Genomic DNA, 13633 nt, shown 5'->3' with positions numbered 1-13633 from the left:
TGCTAAGCAATCTAGCTAAATAATGAGAAAATATGATTCACACCATTAAAAAACTGCGGACATAACTTGTCAGTCAACTATTTGCACCAGAAAGCCACTGCAAAAAGTAAACTTACAATTTTTCTCTTTAGCATCACGGTCACAATACTCGATGTCAATCAAATGCGTTTCTTACCGATGCACGAATAAGTCCAACATTGTCCATCACTGGTGGACTCCTTCAGATGCAAAGACATGAATATTTTCTACTTTAAAGTGAGGTTGAGCAGTAACTTGAACAGTCGACTTCAGGGATAATGAATGGTTTAAATCTTTAGAAAATATTTTTGCATAAGAGCATATAAATATTTAATATTTTTTTCATGGAAAGCTTGTATACTTATTGAAAATATGCCCAAATCTGCATTGATGCATATAAATAAACAGAAGCCTGAAGGGATTCTTGCCCTCCACGTCACGTGATATTAGATGGAAGGCGTGTAAAGGTGACTGAAAGATGTAATGTCATGTCTAGAGGGAAGCATATTTAGAAGGTAGTACACATGTTGTACTATTTAGTTATGAAGGATGTCTATGGACGTTTTCATTCATCAGGTCATTGTCATCTCAGGGCATTCAATCGATCACAACTGGACTGTTTGGTTGGTCTTAGAAGACGTTCAACTGAGTAGGCTTCATCAGTTCCTGCTCATAGACTTAGATTGGTCTAGTTTCGTTATGAAAACATATGATTTATAATGATTCCTACTTCTCAGTTCGTTAATCCCGGTCATGTTCAGAAAACAAATAACCAGGATGAACGAGGGACAATTGTAGTCTGTTCCAGGATCAAACTGCTTTAAACTATACATTTTAATGTTCATCTCATAGTGTAAAGAATGGAAACACGGAATAACGATGAAATGAACAAAAAAGCCCACTAAAAACAACTTATTAGGCGTGTCAAATAAACCAATTTCCAAATGAATCACAATTCTTATTCACTCGATTAAATAAATCAAAAAAATATTTTTTTTTTTTTTTTTAAACTGTCCAGCCAAATCATATAGGTGATGTAGATCACAGGTGTCAAACTCAAGGCCCGGGGGCCAGATCTGGCCCGCCACATCATTGTATGAGGCCCGCTAAAAAGCCTTGGAAAAGTGTGTGTTAATAAAATACTTCATTTTTTTTACTACCGGTAAATTAAAATAATTATTTCAATTTTGACAGAAAAAAATGTGTATCTTTAAATGTTATCTAATCATGCCAAATATTACATTATTATATAGTGTATTACAAAAATATGTTAGTAAAGATAAAAATAAACAGTTGAATATTTACTTGTCACCTTTATATATGATTTAGCCATTAATTTCTACAAGCAAAAATCTAAAAATCAGGTGCATAGTCAATAATGTAATAATATGAGGGGATTACTGGTACATGTTTATAGCAATGCTGTCCAATGATAGTTTTTTTTTTAATGATTAATCACAAGTTATTGACCGCATGCTTATTTTTAATTCATAAAAAAGTGGCCCTATGAAGGCGGCCATTACTGCGTTGTGGCCCTCAGTGAAAACGAGTTTGACACCTGTTATGCAGATGATCATATCTGCTGTTCACATTAATTTTAGAAAAAAGAAATGTTGACTACTTCTCTTGTCGCCTTATTTATATTTGACTTTATTCAATGTTTGGGTAGAATTTTATTAAACAAAACCAGTTTTCTTTGAAGTAATATAGACATTTATAACAGCTGTTTATCTATTTTATGTAGTTAATCATAGAACTAGCACCCCATGTTTTTAAAAAGTATGGATTTTGAATCAAGAATCGATTCTGAATCGAATCATGTGGTGCCCAGATTCACAAACCGACAACTTATCCTTTGAAGTGGCCTGAGTTATACTGTCACCTAGTGGTGTTTTATAGGTATTGCCTAGTGACATTGAATTAACGGTGGCGCTCCTTTATGCACGTGTCAGTTCCATATCTGATATTTTGCCACTTAAGATCCCTATATCAGTAACATAAATCATTAAGGAATAGTGATCCTTATCTAGACTATATTATATATAATATTTTGACTCGGGGGCCACATTTAGAGAAAAAAAATGTCCCTGGGGGGCCAATGTGTATGTGTGTATCAATAATATATAAACATTTAGCTGTAAAAATCTGCTGTACAGTATGTGTTTGGGTCCCTTTTTTTCAGGAACACTAATACCAAAAGTCACAATGTCCGATAGAATTCTAAAAAAGTTATGACAGACCACTTAAAAAAATGGAATGGAATTTTACAGTTTTTTACTGAATAGGACACCCAAAATGTACATGAAAATAAAGAAAGTGGGATTTACAATATTAACTATGAACAATAAAACACTGAATATTAACAACATATGAAAGTCGCTCCTCTTTTACTTCTCAGATCAGCTCCTCCATAGTCAAGCAAAACACAACAAAAATGTAGCAAACAGCAAAATATGAATGCAAAGGGTAATAAACACCTACAATATGATATATCATCACTTTTATGCAGAAATTTGTTGTAAAAATGTGTTTCCGCATCTGTTCTGACACATGCGTTTGAGGGCTTGCTGCTCTGAAAACAAACCCCGTCCACTCTGATTTGTTCCTGGTCTGATTTGCTGTGACGTAGATTACCGTAATAACTCCTATAACACTCAAAAGCGCAGAATTCGACCATTGAAATACTTTCTATAGTTCAAGACTTACGGTCATTAAAAAACAGCCCTGCACATCATAAAGGCGGCTACAATTTTGATGTTAAAGGTCTAAAAAAATTATTTAGAACGTCTGGCGGGCCGGATTGAAAATCTTAATGGGCCCCATGTGGCCTGCGGGTCGTATTTTGCCCAGGTCTGCTCTATATCTACGTCACAGCATCAACTAATTGCATCTATAAGCACAACATGCTGTATATAAACACTTGTTTTGTCCAGACGAGTCAAATGCAGGTTGAGATTGCGGGGCCGAGCGGCACGACCTGCCCCCGCCAGCGCCAAGCAATAAAAGTGTGGCAAGATAAAAGGCAAAAGGAAGCGATCCGATCTTTGTGGGCTTATCTCACTTCCTGCAACACTGCCACACAATCGCTATCCTCACACAGGGACGGAGTGGACGTCACATGACTTCTTCTTTTTCAGCTGCTGCAGCCTCCAGCACAACAACACTGCTCAGGTCCCGACAGGCCTCACATTCTACACGCCGGCGTAATTGTCACGTGTCCACAACATCACGCCTGACACCTGAACACGCTTTACCTCCGTCTACTCCCTGGAATATCTTTGTTTCCACATGCTCTTCCGCCAACACACTCCAATATAGTTTCTGAGCATGTGGATTTTGAATGTTTTGTTTACTACTCTTCAGCCGCCATTATGTCATGTTTATGTATTCATTGGTATATTTAACAGGTACATTATAATAATAACCAACATTGCAGTAAATGTACCAGATTTAGCCAAAAGGCTATTTTTAAAATAAAATTGTCTACCTAAAAATATACAGTGAAACAATCAATTTGATTTAAAGAGCAGTAAAATATATTTCACTATAAAACTCCAGTTGTTTGTACATATAAACTAAACCAGGGGAGCCCAAAGTGGGGCCCGTGGGCCAAATTTGGCCCGCTGAGTCGTTTTGTTTGGCTTTGGCCAAAGGGTGGAAAATTTATTATTTACATTTTGGTTATTTGTGTTTCAAATTTAAAATAAGGGGTGTCCTGATCAAACATTGATATAGGACGGAGGTGTCAAAGTCGTTTTCACTGAGGGCCATATGGCAGTTATGTTTGGCCCCAGAGGGCCGCATCTAACAGTGAATACTATTATCACACAATTTTTTAATGCAATTTATAGGTAGATTTTTTTTAAACCAAAATGTCAAGAAAATATGGTAAATTGCAATAATTTCACCTCAAAATGTAGTGTATATTACTGTAAAATAAAAAACAGTACTGCTGTTTTTATGGTAAAAAAGGCAGCTCAATTGCCAGAATTTTACTGTAAAATTGACACTTGTTTTTTTACTGTAAATAAAAAAAATGCAATTTTACAATAACATTTTGGCACCTGAGCTGTCAGTTGGTTTTTCAACAACTGTAGATTTGTCAGTGTATTACTGTAAATGCCAAAACGGCACCACAGTTTATTACAGTAAAAAAGTAGAGTTTTTTTTCATTGAGAGAAAAATGCTGTAAAAACCAAAGTCAATTTCACAATTTTACCATGAAATCTATTGCTACTTTTACATTGCACAATTTGATGGATAACTTGCTTTGAAATCATTATTATTAGTATTTATTTCTATTTAAAACATGGTTTGAATGTTTGATAAGATATTTTTGCATAATTAGACAATATTTAAGTTAACATAATTTGCGATCACATGGAGTACATATATATGTTTTCTCCCAAAATAGAAAGAAATAATACATTTAGTAAGAAAAGTTACAGTACTTTATTGATACATAATATTCCCAGGCTTTCGGGGGCCAAATAAAATGAAGTGGCAGGCCACATCTGGCCCCCTGGCCTTGAGTTTGACACATGTGATAAGGGATATCAGCATGTGATCAGCAAAAAAACAAGTATCAGATGATTGTTTCTGTCACGGGGGGTTCAACTGTGGAACAGCTTGGATGATTCCTTAAAATGTTCCAGTTCCATTCACACATTTAAAAAACACTTTAAGACCAATGTCTTGGAAAAATATATCACTCTTGAATCAACACAGTAGTTAATACTGTGATCAATGTTAATTAAAAACTAAATGTGGGATATAAATAATAATGGAAGTATAATTGTTTGAATATAGTATATAATTAGTGCAGAGGTTTAACATGTGTACAATGATATTTCACATGCCTTTACTGTGTATATAATTGAACAGTATTTATGTTGTGTACAATGTGTATTTATAATATGTTGTGAAAAGGAAATTTCATATTTTTTGGAAGCTCATCTTGTATTTGACTTTGTTTATAGGGTTAGGCGCAATAAGTGTTTAACTTCAGCCTAAACCCTTTCGGTCTGCAACATTTTAAATTTATGAATGTACAGCTGTTTGTATATGTAAAACTGTTTGTTTATTTTGTGGACCATTGACCGAAGAAAATAATAAAATAAATAACAGCATGCATGTAAAATATCTGATAGAAGTGCTCCGATACAAGCAGTCCGTTAAAAATCCTAACGTCCTCCAATAAGCACACAAGGTTAGTCTTTTCTTCGATTTTAGTCAACTCATTTACAAAAAGTAAACATTGTAGGCTTTACTGTCGGCTACCAGGAGCGAGCCGCTACACAACAGCTAAGCACAAAGTAGCACGCAAGCAAAAAATATGTAATAAGTGTCCTTCATTGAACAATTTTGAAGTCTAAAACAGCACTTTTGTCAATATAAGCAAGTATCAAATAACTATAGTTGCATAATACAAAGTCTCAAAGGCAATGTATTCAGTAACAAGCGTGTCAACATTATTCAACAGACTGCGTCAGGAGCTTAACTTAATAAACTACCACTTCACTTCAACTTAAAAACAGCATAAGTCCATTCCAGGTGATAAATAATAAATAAGTTAGTGTTTTTCATGTTGACCATTGTTCTGTTTTACAAACTTTATCTGATCAAACCTTTTCTTACATTCCACACTACAAAATAATTCCTCCTGATATCACATCGGATCAATTTCGATATCGGCCAGTACTCAAGGCTCCGATATCGGTAACATATTGGAGAAGAAAAAGTTGCGTCGGCACAACTCCTACTTAAAATCGCTGTCTTTGGCCCGCGGCCAATTGGCACAGTTTCACTTTGGCTCTCGAGGGCAAAACGTTTGGGCACTCCTGAACTAAACCGTAGTACAGATTTTATAGTACAAAGGTATCGCAGCTATCGGAACAATTGTCAGCACCGGTGGGTTAGAACAGTTGAGTTAGACGGGTCCACCTACAAAACGTGCTCAGTGTAGCATTAATTCTGACTTCCTTATTTTTGGTCAAAAAATGTTTATAGAGAAATAGGGATTTTTTTTTTTTACTTCAGGAAAATTGATGCACTTTTTCTGTTTCACACTAAAAACAATGTTAATAACGTTATTGCAAGTTGATGTAAATGTCTCTCTTATTTATTTTCTTTAATGTTGATAACGATTAGAGATGTCCGATAATATCGGCAGTCCGATATTATCGGCCGATAAATGCTTTAAAATATAATATCGGAAATTATCGGTATCGGTTTCAAAAAGTAAAATGTATGACTTTTTAAAACGCCGCTACACGGACGTAGGGAGAAGTACAGAGCGCCATAACGCTTAAAGGCACTGCCTTTGCATGCCGGCCCAATCACATAATATCTGCAGCTTTTCACACACACAAGTGAATGCATCGCATACTTGGTCAACAGCCATACAGGTCACACTGAGGGTGGCTGTATAAACAACTTTAACACTGTTACAAATATGCGCCACGCTGTGAACCCACACCAAACAAGAATGTCAAACACATCCGCACCGTAACACAACATAAACACAACAGAACAAATATCCAGAACCCCTTGCAGCACTAACTCTTCCGGGACGCTACAATATACACCCCAGCTACCCTCTACCCCCCCCCCCCCCCCACCCACCTCAACCTCCTCATGCTCTCTCAGGGAGAGCATGTCCCAAATTCCAAGCTGCTGTTTTGAGGCATGTTAAAAAAAAGAATGCACTTTGTGACTTCAATAATAAATATGGCAGTGCCATGTTGGCATTTTTTACCATAACTGGAGTTGATTTATTTTGGAAAACCTTGTTACATTGTTTAATGCATCCAGCGAGGCATCACAACAAAATTAGGCATAATAATGTGTTAATTCCACGACTGTATATATCGGTTGATATCGGAATCGGTAATTAAGATTTGGACAATATCGGAATATCAGCAAAAAAGCCATTATCGGACATCTCTAATAACGATACAATGTTATGCAGAGGTGTACTTATAACTTTTAAGCAAGATTGGTTAAAAGTCATTCTGAAACACGAGCCATAGACTTGTGTATGTTAATCAGCCACATGAGTTGTGTTTTTAAACTGTGTATAAATAACGGTATCCTCTGCATGAAGATTAAAACAGTGGGACAAACTGAAGAGAGGTTGTTTATATACAGGGAAAATAGCAAAGGCCCCAAAACGGGACCTTGCGGGAAACCTGTTGACAGAGGGAACCCGATTCTGACTGATCGATATGATGAATATGATCCCATTAATAAGGTTAGTCCCTCCTTTTGCGCTCCATAGCCCAGGGTGGTAAGTGGGTACTGACAGTGCACTTTTCAGAGTGAACGCACCGATGCACTCAAAAGGCTGCACGCACTTTTGCACTTCCACTTAGAAGCAGGTACATATTACCATCCTCATTTCTGAACAGTAATTGATTTGGGACACTGTCAAACTTTGTATACTCAGCAATCACAGAGTGTGCACATTAAAGTGCACTGAAGGGAGGGCGCCAACTGGGACATAGCAACTGTGTTAGTTAGCGTTGATGCTAAAGCTAGATCCACACCTGGAAGTGTTTACAGTTGAATGAGCTTAAAGAGAATACACAACACATGAGGAAAGAACGGTCTGTGACGATCCGAAGCCTTACCTTGTACACTTGGCCGTAGGTGCCATTCCCAACCAGTTCAACCAGCTCAAAGATGCCAGCCGGGTCCTGTGAGGCATGAGAGGAAGAAGGAGTTAGCAAGCAGGAAGTGCAGCCCTTCAAGAAACAATTTGGACCAGCAAATCCAAATGGTAGATGGGTTATACTTGTATAGCACTTTTCTACCTCCAAGCTACTCAAAGCGCTTTGACACTATTTCCACATTCACACACTGATGGCGGGAGCTGCTAACCATGACCCATCAGGAGCAAGGGTGAAGTGTCTTGCCCAAGGACACAGCGGACGTGACTATAAGCGGAAGCTGGGATCGAACCTGGAACAATGTCGCTATGTTTGCTAGCGGTGTGAATCTTTGGGCACCTAACGATTCAGTCCGATTCCAATTTCTGGGGTGACAATTTGATTCAGAATCGATTCTCGATTCAACACGATTCTTGATTCAAATCGATCCCCCCAATAACGGGTACACTAAAAGGTCGATTAACATCTAAATCCTCATTCTTATTCATCTCGATTCTGATCGATTCATAATTTTCAGAAATCGATTAAAAAAACATCCATCCATCCATCCAAAACATATATATACATATACATAGACATATATATAGACATAAATATACAAATGTACACGCACATATATACAGTATATGTATCTCTATATACAGTATATATAGGCATACATATATACACATATATATATACAGTATATATACATATATATCTACATATAGACATACACATATATATACACAGTATATATACACATCTATATACAGTATATATAGACATACATATATACACAGTATATATAGACATATATATATATACACAGTATATATATATACAGTACATATACACATACATATATCCATATATATCTATATATAGACATACATATATATATATACACACACACACACACACACACACACACACACACACACACACACACACACACACACACACACACACACACACACACACACACACACACACACACACACACACACACACACACACACACACACACACACACACAGTCTGGACTGGAGCCTGCAATGCCTCAGACTGGAAGTCTCTCCAGAGAGTGGTGAGGACGGCGGAAAAGATCATCAGGACTCCTCTTCCTCCTATCCAGGAGATCGCAAAAAGCCGCTGCCTGACCAGGGCTCAGAAAATCTGCAAAGACTCCTCCCACCCCCACCAAGGACTGTTTTCACTGCTGGACTCTAGAAAGTGGTTCTGCAGCCTCCGAAGCAGAACCTCCAGGTTCTGTAACAGTTTCTTCCCTCAGGCTGTAAGACTCTTGAACGCATCATAATTAAATTATCCCCTCAACTCCCCCCAAAATGGATTAACTCGCTGGAATAAAAAAGACAATATAACATACATCCATAAATGTGGACGCATGTGAAAAAGTACAATATATTTATCTGTACAGTAATCTATTTATTTATTTTATATATATATTTATATATTATTTATATATATTTATTTATTTATTTATATATATAGGCACCTTATTGCTTTTTTATCCTGCACTACCATGAGCTTATGTAATGAAATTTCGTTCTTATCCGTGCTGTAAAGTTCAAATTTGAATGACAATAAAAAGGAAGTCTAAGTCTAATATACACACACACACATACATACACAGTATGTATATATATATATATATATATATATATATATATATATATTCTATATACACAGCATATATAGACATACATATATGTATGTCTATGTATATATACATATACATATACACAGAGAGAGAGAGAAAAATTATTTTTTCAACAGAAATCAATTTTCAAGAAGACGTTTTCAGGCCATCTCCATTCAACCAGAAGGAGCTTGTCTAACATGTAACCTGTTTTGAAAAAGTTTCATTTTAACTAATATAAATTCATCTATTGCGAGAATTGGTTTGAATCGAGAATCGATTTTGAATCGAATTATCACACCAGGAATTGGAATCTGATGAAATTGTTACGTGCCCAAAGATTCACACCCTTATGTCCACTAGGGGTGCACAAAAAAATCGATTCACATCCGAATTGCGATACGATTCCTGGCAGACCACATTGAATGATATGGCAGGGCCGTAATTATTGACGTGGCGGATCACTTTACTAAATGACGTGGCGGACCACACTAAATGACGTGACAGACCAAATTAAATGACATAGCGGGCCACAATAAAAGATATCGTGGGCTATGTTTAATGACGTGATGGACCACATTAAATGATGTGGCAGACCAAATTGAATGACATTAAATGATGAATTGGGCAACATTTAATGATGTAGTGTACCACGTTAAATGATGTGGTGGACCACACTCAATGACATGGCGGGCCACATTGAATGACTTGGCAGACCACTTTACTAAATGATGTGACAGACCAAATTAAATGACATAACGGGCCACAATAAAAGACATGGTGGGCCATTTTAATGACGTGATGGACCACATTAAATGATGTGGTAGACCAAATTGAATGACATTAAATGACTTACCGGGCCACTTTAAATGATGGATTGGGCAACATTAAATGACGTAGTGTACCACGTTAAATGATGTGGTGGACCACACTGAATGACATGGCGGGCCACATTGAATGACGGGATGGACCACATTAAATGATGTGGCGGACCACTTTACTAAATGACGTGACAGACCACGCTGAATGATGTGACAGACCAATTTAAATGACATGGTGGACCACAATAAAAGATGTGGCAGACCACATTGAATGATATGGCAGGGCCCTATTTATTGATGTGGCGGACCACTTTACTAAATGACGTGATGGACCACCACGCCAAATGATGTGACAGACCAAATTGAATGACATTAAATGACATAGCCGGCCACTTTAAATGATGGATTGGGCAACGTTAAATGACGTAGTGTACCACATTAAATGATGTTGTGGACCACACTGAATGGCAGACCAAATTGAATAACATGGCGGAACTCGTTAAATGACGTTGTAGGCCACATTATATGATGTGGTGGACCACACTGAATGACATAGCGGTCCATTTTGAATGACGTGGCAGACCAAATTGAATGACATGGCGGATCTCGTTAAATGACGTTACAGGCCACATTATATGACGTAGCGGACCACATTTAATGATGTGACAGACCACATTGATGACATAGCGGGCCACATTGACAGATGTGGCGGGCCATGTTTGATGACATGATGGACCACATTAAATGATGTGAAAAATCAAATTGAATAACAAAGCGGGCCACAATAAAATACATGATGGATCACATTAAATGATGTGGCAGACCAAATTGAATGACATTAAATGACGTAGCCAGCCACTTTAAATAATGGATTGGGCAACATTATGAATGATATGGTGGGCCATATTGAATGACGTGATGGACCAAATTGAATGATATGGCGGACCTCGTTAAATGACGTTACAGGCCACTTATATGACGTGGCGGACCACATTAAATGATGTGACAGACCAAATTGATGACATTGAAAGACTTGGCGGGCCATGTTTGATGACATGGTGGAACACGCTAAATGATGTGAAAAATCAAATTGAATGACATAGCGGGCCACAATAAAAGATATGGTGGGCCATATTTAATGACGTGATGGACCACATTAAATGATGTGGCAGACCAAATTGAATGACATTAAATGAGGTAGCGGGCCATTTTAAATGATGGATTGGGCAACATTAAATGACGTAGTGTACCACGTTAAATGATGTGGTGGACCACATTGAATGACATAGCGGTCCATATTGAATGATGTGGCAGACCAAATTGAATGACATGGCGGATCTCGTTAAATGACGTTACAGGCCACATTATATGACGTAGCGGACCACGTTAAATGATGTGACAGACCACATTGATGACATAGCGGGCCATGTTTGATGACATGATGGACCACATTAAATGATGTGGTGGACCACGCTAAATGATGTGAAAAATCAAATTGAATGACATAGCGGGCCACGATAAAAGCTATGGTGGGCCATTTTAATGACATGATGGACCACATTAAATGATGTGGCAGACCAAATTGAATGACATTAAATGAGGTAGCGGGCCACTTTAAATGATGGATTGGGCAACATTAAATGACGTAGTGCACCACATTAAATGACGTGGTGGACCACACTCAATGACATAGCGGGCCACATTAACTAATGTGACAGACCAAATTGATGACATAGCGGGCCATATTTGATGACGTGATGGACCACATTACACGACTGTTGGACCACACTGAATGACATGGCGGGCCATATTTGATGACACGACAGATCACACTGAGTGACGCGGCGGACCACCTTGGATGACAAGGCGGGCCACAAGATTGGCGGGGGATGGGGGCGGGACTTAGCAACCAGTTGTCTAGAAGTCATTGACCATGTGATGATGAAGTGTTGCATGTGTGCTAACATGTCCTAGCATGTGAGCTAAAAGATGCTACATAGGCGCTCAGGTGAGCAGGGCGACCAAAATGAGGACGCGACACCTCAGCGCCGTGTGACCTCATTTCTCATGGCTGCTGGAGACATCTGAGGCCTACAAGAAGCTCTGACATCTCTGCTCCAAACACGCAGCAGTCCCACCCTCCTGCAAGTCCACACTTGATCCTGACTCTGCAGGTACAATGGTGGGGGAGAGGAGACACGCGCATGCACGCGCAATTGCACGCCCACACATTCCTCAGCTGTCTCCTTTCTGTGCACTAAGCGCGCGCGTGCGCGGACTTCTAATCATGTCACCGCGAGACGACGGTGACGATGCCGCCGCCACCACAACATCACGAAATGGCGGAAATCGTCGTTAAATTCGGACGTGCGCGCGTACGTGCGCGTGGAGCCACACATCTGCAGCAGCCTAGTGGCGGCCATTGTAAAAAAAAAACACACACACACGCACGCGTGCACGCGAAATGCAGCACGTACACACGTAGGACGCGCACCGGCGGGACGGACAGGTGTTCACGCGCACACGCACGCAGCCGTACCCGTAGAGCAGACAGGTCGATCTCGTCCAGACTCCTGGCGGGGGAGTCGCTCGCCATGGTGGTGCACTCAAGATGGAAGCTTCCTCAACGACCATCGACCATCGGACGTGCAGCGGCGGCCAGGAACGCTCCTCGACCCGAGGGGGGGAAAAAAGATCCCCTTTTCCCCCGCCTCCGGGAGCTTCGCGGCGGGAAAGGCGGACGGGCGACGTCAAGGGTGAGGAAGAAGCAGCAGCGACGTGCACGGAGATCCAGGTGCTGCTACATGCCTCCACCTGCACGGAGGGGCCGGGTCGCGCGCGGACGCAAGCACGCGGAGGGCGAGAGCGCGCGGCGGCGGCGCGCACTCGACTGAGGCGTCACTCGCGAGTGCTCGCGTGCGGAGGCGCAGCAGGGGCGCGCTTGCACGGGGCGTGGCCAGCGAGGAGGCAGGCAGCGCTTCCCCGTGGCCACGCCCACAGAGGCACGCCGGCGGAAGCACGCTTGAGGAAAAATCCAAAAAGTGTCAACTAAAAAGATTTTTCACCAAAAAAGTCGCTGGTGAAGCGGCCCAGGTTGGTGACGTCATAGCTGTGTGTGTGTGTGTGACGTCACCAGAGACGCTGGCAGTGACACGTTCACTATGAGCAGTGACGTCACGACCCTTGGTTAGCAAACATAGCATGATGGTGGCAGTTGTTAGCCGTGAATATTACTGTTTTTTGTCTAAAATAATAATAAACAAAACAAGTACAGAAATAGTACAAAACAGTGCCAGGGTGTTGTAAACTCAATAAAGTAACTCAAATAGAATGCGAAATATATATATGTAACAAAGTGTAAAGCCATAGGCTCACACAAGTTATGTAAATAATCCAAATTTGGAACACAGCATCATAGTTTTCACAGCTTTTCGGTTGTTAGAGCAGTGGTTCTTAACCTGGGTTCGATGGAACCCTAGGGG

The 13633-nt window shown here is 39.8% G+C and overlaps 1 protein-coding gene across 2 annotated transcripts in view; it reads right to left on the bottom strand.

The window, feature by feature from the left end:
• The window catches only part of tnikb (TRAF2 and NCK interacting kinase b), a 74247-nt gene extending 61462 nt beyond the window's left edge, over positions 1–12785 (bottom strand). For both annotated transcript variants that reach the window (XM_061964994.1, XM_061964993.1), the window contains exons 1-2: positions 12691–12785; positions 7650–7715 (exon numbers count right to left, since the gene is read on the bottom strand). In XM_061964994.1, the coding sequence (XP_061820978.1) occupies positions 7650–7715; positions 12691–12747 (123 nt within the window). In that variant the 5' untranslated portion in view covers positions 12748–12785. The remainder of the gene's footprint in view (positions 1–7649; positions 7716–12690) is intronic.
• Positions 12786–13633: the final 848 nt, after the last annotated feature.

This window comes from Nerophis lumbriciformis, linkage group LG07, assembly GCF_033978685.3.
Source record: "Nerophis lumbriciformis linkage group LG07, RoL_Nlum_v2.1, whole genome shotgun sequence".
In the NCBI taxonomy this organism is placed as follows: domain Eukaryota; kingdom Metazoa; phylum Chordata; class Actinopteri; order Syngnathiformes; family Syngnathidae; genus Nerophis; species Nerophis lumbriciformis.
The sequence above is the reverse complement of the archived record's forward strand: the minus strand, read 5'-3'. Positions and strand labels throughout refer to the sequence as shown.